Source organism: Cynara cardunculus (genome assembly GCF_001531365.2).
Source record: "Cynara cardunculus var. scolymus isolate 2C chromosome LG 1, CcrdV1, whole genome shotgun sequence".
NCBI classification, from domain to species: Eukaryota; Viridiplantae; Streptophyta; class Magnoliopsida; order Asterales; family Asteraceae; genus Cynara; species Cynara cardunculus.
In genome coordinates, this window is record NC_037528.1 from 4,647,512 (window position 1) to 4,657,258 (window position 9,747).

The 9,747-nt window shown below is 32.5% G+C and overlaps 2 protein-coding genes across 4 annotated transcripts in view; one reads left to right on the forward strand and one right to left on the reverse strand.

The window, feature by feature from the left end:
* Window positions 1-482: 482 nt before the first annotated feature.
* LOC112526474 (geranylgeranyl transferase type-1 subunit beta) lies at window positions 483-6,535 on the reverse strand. Its single transcript, XM_025136759.1, has 11 exons — window positions 6,227-6,535; window positions 4,928-5,003; window positions 4,764-4,822; window positions 4,504-4,643; window positions 3,717-3,772; window positions 3,558-3,634; window positions 3,037-3,082; window positions 2,154-2,278; window positions 1,995-2,062; window positions 1,827-1,914; window positions 483-955 (listed from the first exon to the last, which is right to left on the reverse strand). Exons 1-11 carry the CDS (start codon window positions 6,428-6,430, stop codon window positions 815-817), a joined length of 1,080 nt encoding a protein of 359 aa, XP_024992527.1. The 5' UTR covers window positions 6,431-6,535; the 3' UTR covers window positions 483-814.
* Window positions 6,536-9,073: 2,538 nt separating this feature from the next.
* Window positions 9,074-9,747, forward strand: part of LOC112519361 — a 5,522-nt gene continuing 4,848 nt past the window's right edge. For all 3 annotated transcript variants that reach the window (XM_025127434.1, XM_025127442.1, XM_025127451.1), the window contains exons 1-3: window positions 9,074-9,327; window positions 9,399-9,460; window positions 9,595-9,685. In XM_025127434.1, coding sequence (XP_024983202.1) covers window positions 9,277-9,327; window positions 9,399-9,460; window positions 9,595-9,685 — 204 coding nt within the window. In that variant the 5' untranslated portion in view covers window positions 9,074-9,276. The remainder of the gene's footprint in view (window positions 9,328-9,398; window positions 9,461-9,594; window positions 9,686-9,747) is intronic.

Genomic DNA, 9,747 nt, shown 5'->3' on the forward strand with positions numbered 1-9,747 from the left:
GAATGATCAAGAGACTCTCATGATATAATGCAAAATGAAATATAATTGTTCGATAATTGTTTACAATGGAATTTGAGTGCTAAATGGTTAAGGGATTCACATGATACAAAATCATTCAGAGGGTTTTAAAACCATTAAGGGACGGATCTTTTTTTTGTCAAACAAGATTCACCTCTTAGTAATTCAGAAGCTGCCTCCTAATAGAACTATTAAGAAGTAAACAAACAATCCCTTAAAATTTGGTTCCAACCATCGTTAATGAAACAAAATAAATGCATTTTTGCTTCACCTCAATAAAACATGCACTTTGAAAGAAAGACCATTCAAAGTGATTAGGTTCTTCAGCAATGAAAACAATGAGGGGCAAATATGTCATTTTGACTAAAAGTTCTGCAGAGAAGTACCAATTACTGGCAGTACAAACTTCAAAAGAAAAAAAAACAAAACTTAAAGCTACAAGCACCAGGGACAAACTAAATTTCCAAACACGACCTCATGTCAATTCATTGTCCCTTTTTTTGTGATGGTATTCAACCATATGACTGATTAGGTCTACAGAAACTCGAATATAGTATCACGTACAATTCGTCATGCATGTGACACAAATCATGATAGCAGTGTTCTGCTAAATTTTACGGGCTTAAGATGATGCAAGAGCCCCTTTCAATTTCATGAAATGAAGGCCAGGTATGCACATAAAATATAACATACAAACTGCCTGATGCACGAGGCAATGGTGCGCATTGGTAAATGGGTGTAATAAAGTTACACGATAAATGACACAGGATGACCTGAAAAAGCATGTGCAGATGGATCACAGTGTGACGGTGCTTATACCCAATTCTACGTTGAAAGAGTTGAGACCGGTTTCTTGCAACATGCTGAATGCTGTAAATCCATAATACGAATGATAAGGGTCCGGTAGTTGGCCAGGGAATTTGCTGAAACCACCATACTGCCAAAAAAAAAAGGAAGAAAGGAAAAAAGATAATTGATAAACGATAAACCACTTGAGGCCATAATCTGACCAGAGAAGGTAACCATCAACTCCCTTGGCTTCATGTGAATTGCAATAATTTCCTTTTTCACTAAAACATTGTAGTTATTTACATTTTTTTATTAACTAAATGCCAAATTTACCCTTCGTAATAGAAAGAGTAATGAAGTTCTCCATCTTATAATTAATGGTAGAATTGGAAAGTACACTTATTTTGGGACCGAGGTAGTACAACATTTCCTTTTATGACAAATGTATTAATCCAAGGGTGCATATTTACCCTTTAAATAACTGATATATTAGTTGGTATTTAAGAGATGATGGAGATATGGAATATTGCAGTAATATTCAGGTAATCAGAACTCGAGACACTTCCGTAGGACTTCGAGTTCAATCAGAATAATCTTAAGTTAGGAGTTTTTCCAAGTTAACAAATTTCCAAGAGAGCTTAAACTACTCCAATAAACTCGTAAAAAGTACACATAGCCAAAGTTGGTGTTGAGATTTTAATTTGAAATATTTTAGGTCTGACCTCAAAGATCAAAGCAATTTTTCGTGTTGAGTTAAGGTTATAAGTTGTATGCCACTTGCAACTTCATTTCTTCTCCGACCATCGAGACCCACAAAATAAAGATATCAAAAGGCTAAAATGAATTGGATAACCCTTTTTAGCCCTAGAAAACAGCTTCACTAGGTTTTTGGAGACTGGAAAGAATTACACAATCATACTCGAAGGTATATCTCAATATATGTTCCATGTCAATTATTTCGGTAAATTAAGGAGAAGGGAGTAGCAAAAAATACAATGGGGATTGGAGAAGTAGCAGACCTCGGATTGGCATGTCAGCAAAAATTTGCGCAGGGTTATTTCGTCAATGAAGTTGTTAGCTCCTAAGATCCTCAGAACTCCACCAACCCTACAGAATGAGAGTAAAACCAATCAACACCAAAAGAAATTAGATAACAAAACTGAATTCTACAGTTACAGTGAACTCACCAAAAAGCATAACACGTGTCACTAATTTTGTTAGGTCTTCCTTGAAACCCTCCATCATCTGCTTGCCTCTGGAACACGAGAAAGATGATTGCAGCCAAATATTCATGACCTTCACAATGACCCCCTGTAACTTCACATAACATCTAACAGAAAATGTACCTGCAAGCACCAATCTAGAAGCAATGGCACATCTATGATGGAAGAGGATGTGCATCGAGAAACTAGGTCATCTTCAATCAATCCCATCAACCTCAGAGATGCAACAGCACAATAAGTTGCACCACCTGCGACTCTAGAAGTAAGAATGGCTTATGAGTAAAAAACTCGGTTCGAAAAAGAATTTTAGGAAATAAAAATTCTTATCATAAATTCCAGTTTTCATGTTATCAGTACTTTTACTCCAAGATAATGCATATACTCAAAACTCAGAAAAAATGGCCAGAACTAATTTTGAGCAATTATAGGTGCTGAATAGAAACATCTAATCAAGAAAATCAATTGAAAAAACTAGGAAATTACAGAAGTAATTGTTTTTTAAGAATATGCACATTGTTATTAGCAAATTAAAGCACAATAAAGATCTCGCTACAGTAATCATATAGTCATAGTAAGAGTTCATCATTGGATCTCTACCACAAAAAAATATGTAAATTATTGCTATCTCCATCCCCAAAAGAATGTCATGCTTTCCTTTTTGGGTTGTCCCAAAAATTGCAGCCTTTCATTGCTTGGTAATGGTAAGTGTTCAATTCAAAGTAGCTTTTCTGCTGATAGTGATCATTACTATGATGTTGTTGACTTTGAATCTGTTCACAGTTTTTAATTTTTTTTAATTTTATTTTATCCTTGTTAAGAGACAGTTTAGATATTTGACCAATAACCAATCATTTTTATTAAACTACATGCCAAGTCAAATGTTGTGCGTCTATTTTTGGGCCAAAGAAAGCATTTAAAAATTAAGTTACTACTCTATTGACTGAGGAAAAAAATTACAATTAGAAGAAGTATGCATATGCATGCCAAAAACAGCAAGAAAACTCACCATGAGACTCTTGACCAGGAATTAGTCCAAAGCCCCCATCATATGACTGCAAGGAAACATTGTCTTATAAGCCATAGGCATGAGTTTCAGAACACGATATCTTATAATTCTGGTTTCGGCAAGGCAAAAAAAATGGGACCCATTTCTACAAAACAACTGTATTACATACTACTTATATTGCACCCAAAACAAAACATTTCTTCTTCCGCATTTCCGACTCTCTTCAATATTTAATCGAATGAAATACTTCAAGTGGTCAACCACTAAGTTAAACCCTACATTAAGAAGTGCAGGACAAAAATAAAAATGAAACATAACTATCTTTGGGAAAAAAAATTGGAAAATTTCCGCTTGATCCCTGGTGCCATTCATATGGTGGAACCAAGATGGAGCAACCTTCTTTTTAAGTTTACAGTAAGATTTGTGATGTTGAAAGGAAGTATATACATAACATGAGCATTCTCCTTGACACAACCTGACAACACCTGGGGGATGGGCACTTGAGAAGGTGAATAATATACCTGACAACTCAATATGTAGTTCTTGGCCTTCTCTTTATCCATGCCACTCCAATCATCCAACAGAGAAGATATAACAGCTAAAAGATCAAGAGGCTACAATGAAATTCAATCTAGAAAGAACTAAATTTAGACATGTTGCTGGAAAATGTAGAATCTTACCAGCACAATATACAAACCGTAAATCCGTCTCTGCCCCTGTATGAATGGGCATGAAACTGATGCACAAAGAAGTAAGGAAGCAAGAATAATCAATATAATTCATGGCAGGAAGATCAATAAAACCACAAAGAAAAAAAGGAAAGTAAACGAAACAAAATTAACTAAGCAAAAGCATGTTATATCTCCACTAAACACTATTCAAGCAAAGGGTCTCCACTGAGGCATGTGCATGCAGATCCTATAAAAATGATAAGACTAGTGTAATCAAATGCAGTATCATGGACTAATGGTTGTCAGAGGCTATATATAAGCTAGTTACAGCAGAAAAAAGTTATTTCTTTTAATATCAAATTTCTATGTTTTTATGTAAGAAACACTATGGATGTGTGAATCCAGCTCATTTGAAAGAAGAAGTAAAAGAAATATGTGGGCCAATAAATGTGAAGCAATTCCATTGTACCTCCAAGCTTTCATAGAGAAGGGAGGAGTGTAACTATAGATAGCATGGATATAAGTAAACCAATGAGCTCATACCTGGTTGAGAATTCTACTTATAAAACATGTAGCATCATATGTAACAATGTAGTTTTCTTCAAAAATTCAGGTGCCGTTGTTATGAATTGTGCTTAGTTAGATTGAAATAGCATTATAACATGGTGCTAACTGCTAAGTTTTATTTCAATCACATCAAGTATGATCCAAAATAGGTTTACACATTACTCAATATGTATAATTTCAGAATAGAATGATCCAAAAGTTAAAAATAAAATTGCAAGTATACAGTTACCTCCCATCAGGTTGTTGAAGATTTTTCATTGACTTCAAAATTGAACTAAAGTCGATAAGTGAAAAGTCATAGCCAACAGTCTTCAATATGGCTAAGGCACAATATGTGCTTGCCAAGTGACTGTTATTGGGAACAGAAACCTGTAAAGCAGATATCGAACTTAAGAAAAATACACCTGAACGAAAAGAAAAGCTGAAAATACGACACTTCTTGTACAGACGATTTTTTGAATAAATACAGTGATTAACCTGACTTCATACCCCATTATCAAGAGATTTAAACTGAGAACTTCTGGAACCATGAAATCCGTAGAATTGTCCTGCAGTAACCAACCCACAAGTAGGCTCAGTGACTTCTACACCATAGTCATGAACTATGAGAGGAACATCACACATTTCTAAAGAGGCAGAGCTCTAGTTCATACCATTGTTCAGTTCAGCTTCATTCTTAGGATGAGCTTGCAATGACAGGACCCAATTGATAACAGCTTCTCTATCAACCTAAAAAAGCATTATAAATTGGCATATTAATATGTCTGTAGAGTCAAATTCACCTGCGTGTCTGCAACACGCCAACACTGCATACATATTAATTAAACATTAACCAAAAAATCACGGCTCACAGCTCACTCCACCTTGTTCAGATTACGGTTTTGAAACTTTAGTGTTCTTTAAAAACGTTGACTGTGTGTACCATTGGGAAGTTTGATAGAAGAAAATTGATTGCTTGTAGTAGATTTAGTATCTTCAACCTCAAAGATTTAGATTTGGTATCTTCAAGGCGATTACAATCAATCAGCTTGGGTGAGTTCATCACAAACTCCTTGCCTTACTTTTGGTTTCAATTTTTGGACATTAACATTATGCGCTTCATGCTTCAGTAGGATCTTGTATACTTATTATTTGTTTTTCCTTTCATTCAAGTGCAAGGATTTATTCGTTAACAAAATGTCCAGGGACTTAATCTCTCAAAATACGAAGATTTGTTGGTTTTTTGATTCATTCCATGATTTTACCACAATAACCAGTTTTATAGGTTCCAGAAATCAATTTTTTCGGTTTCAGTAAGTGCAATAATTTATTTGTTGAAAAATATGTAGAGGCACTTAATCACTCAAAATATGAGTGCCGTTTGGGTTTTCTTAGGACTTCTACATTACACATACAATAAGCAAACAAATATTTGATATCATACTCACCAATCTCCCACATCCCACGCTCCCTATCTTTAATCTAAATAACAGCAACATACATAGGAATGATACTATTTCGACAACCTGCATATCCTGATAATACTTATGTAATGGTTTCCTCCACACCCAGCAGATAGATTATTGTGGTATAGAGGCATATGTTGTGCGTTAAGGTTTCAACAAACACTAATAATATCCCACAAACACTACTTTCCAAATAAATCCAGTAATATCAGGTTTGAAATATTGTAACAAGCCATTTCCTGAAACGTTTTAAAGCACGCCACTGTCCAATCGAAGTCCATTATTCCTAGAGATGGAGTCCCAAGTATCTATATCTTTGGAATGCTATATTTCAGCCAAGTATGTAAACAATTTCCAAGTCAATTGCTATCAAAGAGCACTCAGTAGTTGGGAGCAATTAATCTTAAGCAACAAATAACCTAATTGAACAAACTCATATCTTAATTTCGCCAATGAAAGAGAGAGTAAATATACTAAATATCAAGAAAATAAGTGGCGAGGACTCACACGATCGAGTGCATCAAGGATGTGGAGGCCGGATATGGTGAAGTAGGCGAGAGTAAGACGGATGATCTCTTGACCCTCGTACGGAGATGGCAATAGGTGGTAATTCATCTCGAGGTACCTTATGTGTCGATCTCTATCGAACAATTGATCCTCTAATCCTTGATCTGCAGAAAACCTCCAAGGTAAATCACCATCATCCGACATTATTGCAAGCTTCTTGGAACCGACGATTGTTGCGTTTGCCTGAAACCGGTGTCGGTCCCAGCCAGAGTGATATACTATTATTGTAGTTTGGCAGAATGAACACCGAAGTTCATTCTGAACGACGTTTGATATCCTACATAAACGTAACAATTAATGTTCTATTTTATTTTTAATCCAATCAACTTTTAGAATAATAGGAATGAAAATGTCCCTGTTTAATCAGGAATTGAATTTTGGACTTTTCAAAGAATTGAACCCATTTTATTATAGAAAATCAAACAATTTTTTTATTTTTATTTTTATTAATTATTGTTTAATATTTCTAACCAAACACCCCTTAAGTAGTTAAAAATAAATATCATAGAAAAACTTGTAAACTAACGAAATTGAATTATTTATGTTACGACTTCTAAAAATTAAATCGTTCTGATATCAAATTTTAAAACCCAATTGTCAAAATAAAAAGAAAATAAAAACAAGTTGTTATTGTTTTTTTAGACATGTGAATAAAATACTGTTTACCAAACACTCACTAGATAAATATCTACTGATAGAGTTACCACTATCACTTACCTTATAAGGTAACATTTCCAACGATTAAAAGTAAGTATTTATGACCTGACATACACTTACCATGGAAGAATTATCACATTCACTTACTAGTCAAGACTTTTGATCATTGATTTCCCTCTTACGGAGTAATATTCTTGATCCTCGTTATGTTCATCTGGTCTGGTAATTGAACCCAAAAGTGTTTATCAAGGTAATTGTTTAGTAAGCGATCCCAAAAATTATAAATTGATGAACATCGTATCTGTATTTTATATAATATAATTAACCCATTCCTTTTGTTTCTTTTCGGTTATATGAAGTTTTAAGTTATTATAATATATTTTTAGGTTGATGTAATAATTATACGACTGAAAACTGGGAAAAAAAAATCGTTCCTATGAAGGCAGTAGTTGGTCCTGCCAACTTATCTTTCGTCAATTATTATAAGTGAGGATCTGTTTGTATAAGATTTGATTCTTGCGCAACAAGATCTTTGTGCCCTTTCTTTGGGCCTTGAAGCTTGTTTCACGATGTTCTCCATTTTAGATGGTCAAAATGTACAGTTATTTCATGATATATTTAATCCAAATTAACTTGATTGTCTGTTAACAATTCATATAATTTCTCAAATTTCTTGTATTAACAAACATTTTAAGTATTAAATTATTAAACAAATACTGAATAAATCTTGTTATTTTCAAGCATATCGTAGTTTTAATTGAATTTGTTTAAACAACTGAAACTTTTAATAACAATTTAAGTCTATCCATACACGACTTTCAAACTGAATTTCAAAAACAGTTGCAAAAATATTCCTATGTCACATAGGATTTACTAGCAAATGTTGCAGTTATCTTTGTAAGGCCACGTCCGCTTCCCTGCCTTTTTTTTCCTTAAAATTGTTTAAATAAACTAATTTGGTTAAATATATAGAATATTTTTTAAACAAGAATAATTAATTTAATTTAAACATTTTACCTAAAATTACATTTTATGATTTAATGTGATATTTTATTTTTATGTGTATGTAATTTTTTTAATTCAATAAATGTTGTGTTTTGATATGATTTAATAAATTAATGTTTCAAATTTAAAACAATAAATTATATAATTATTATATTATGTGTATGTAATTTTTTTAATTCAATAAATGTTATGTTTTGAATAATTTAATTGTTTCAATTTATTTGAAATTCATGTTTATATTTTAATTATCATTAAATTAAAATAAAGAAATATATATTATGTATCTGTTAATTATAAAATAATTAGAACGCATATAATTTATATTATATTATAAAGTATTTAACATGCACTCTTAAAAACAATTTTTTATACATGAAGTACTGTTTATTGATGCATATTACTTAAAATTCATGATTACACGTAAATTGTACGAAAGTACAACCTATTAAAATTACATGTTTGAATTCGTGTAACTAATTACGGATAAATATAATCGAATAGAGGATAAATATCTCATTTTAAATATAAAAAATCTGAAATATAATTAGAATAATTATTGAGTTCTGACAAAATACTTAATTATTATCTTTATAAAAAATTATATTATTAAACTAAAAAATAAATAATTTTGTTATTAAATCTAAATCAAATTATAATAAGAAAATGAATTAAAGAAATCACACAAAAAAAAAGAGAAATTTTAAATAGTTAGTTTGATACTAATATCAATATATATTTTTTTAAATTTTATGATATCTTCATATTTGTATTTTATTCAAAAATAAAAACATTATTGTTTCTCTTAAAACTACATAAAAACGTATTATAACATCGACCGAAGCAAAAAATATAAAAATAAAAGAAAACATTAATAAATGTTGTAGTGGGGACAACTTTTAAAAATACAAATTAATTGCACATGTATAAATGATAATTACGAAAGTTGATACGACACAATCATTCAATACATGACTAAATTATATAAAATCTTCTATGAATATTATTTTATTTAGGCTTTCCAAAATTATCCTAAAGATAAAATATATTTTATAGAGCACATATATGAAGTATCTTGAAAACAAAGTTCATTGCATAATGTAAGCACGGATAAAAGGGTTTTGTGACCCGTCGACGCCTTGCCGCTGGCTTGTTGCAAAACCCTCGACCCCTCCATTCTGGTCAACACGCACGCAAACGGCAAAACCCAAACCAAGCTTTGTTCGCTAAACCTCGGTTCGGTATCCGGGGCGACCTCGGTGCATGCTCATTTACTTACTTTCTCTGTGTAATTACAACAAACAGTTGGTGTGCGTCACTCCTTTTTACATATGATGAAAGGGAGCAGAGCTACTGTCTTAACGTTCGCCGAAAAATGCAAGGTATAGACCACTATTTAACTAGATACCACACATATCAAATGGGTATCTGAGTGATCGTTTTATTATTGCAGACTATATTGTCGTCAAATTGGCAAGGTACTCTCAATACAGTTAAGGCTGATGCTAAAGGAAGGTACCGGTCTAATTTTTTTGTTGCTTTGGTTATTCAGTTATACAGTGCTCGTATGGTTGTTTATCACCGTAGTTTATTGTGTGTATTAATCAATGTCTATGGATTCGTGTGCGTGCTTGTGTTTCCTTTTACAGCAAAGAAGAAATCTACAGTTCAAAAGTTAAATACTTTGTGAAGAAGGGAAGGCCATATATTTGGGTACCGGAAGGTGACTTGCATAATGTGGTATGGCTAGATTTGATAGGAGTGCCTATACTTTTTGGTGTTATGTGTTCGGTGTTCTTGAT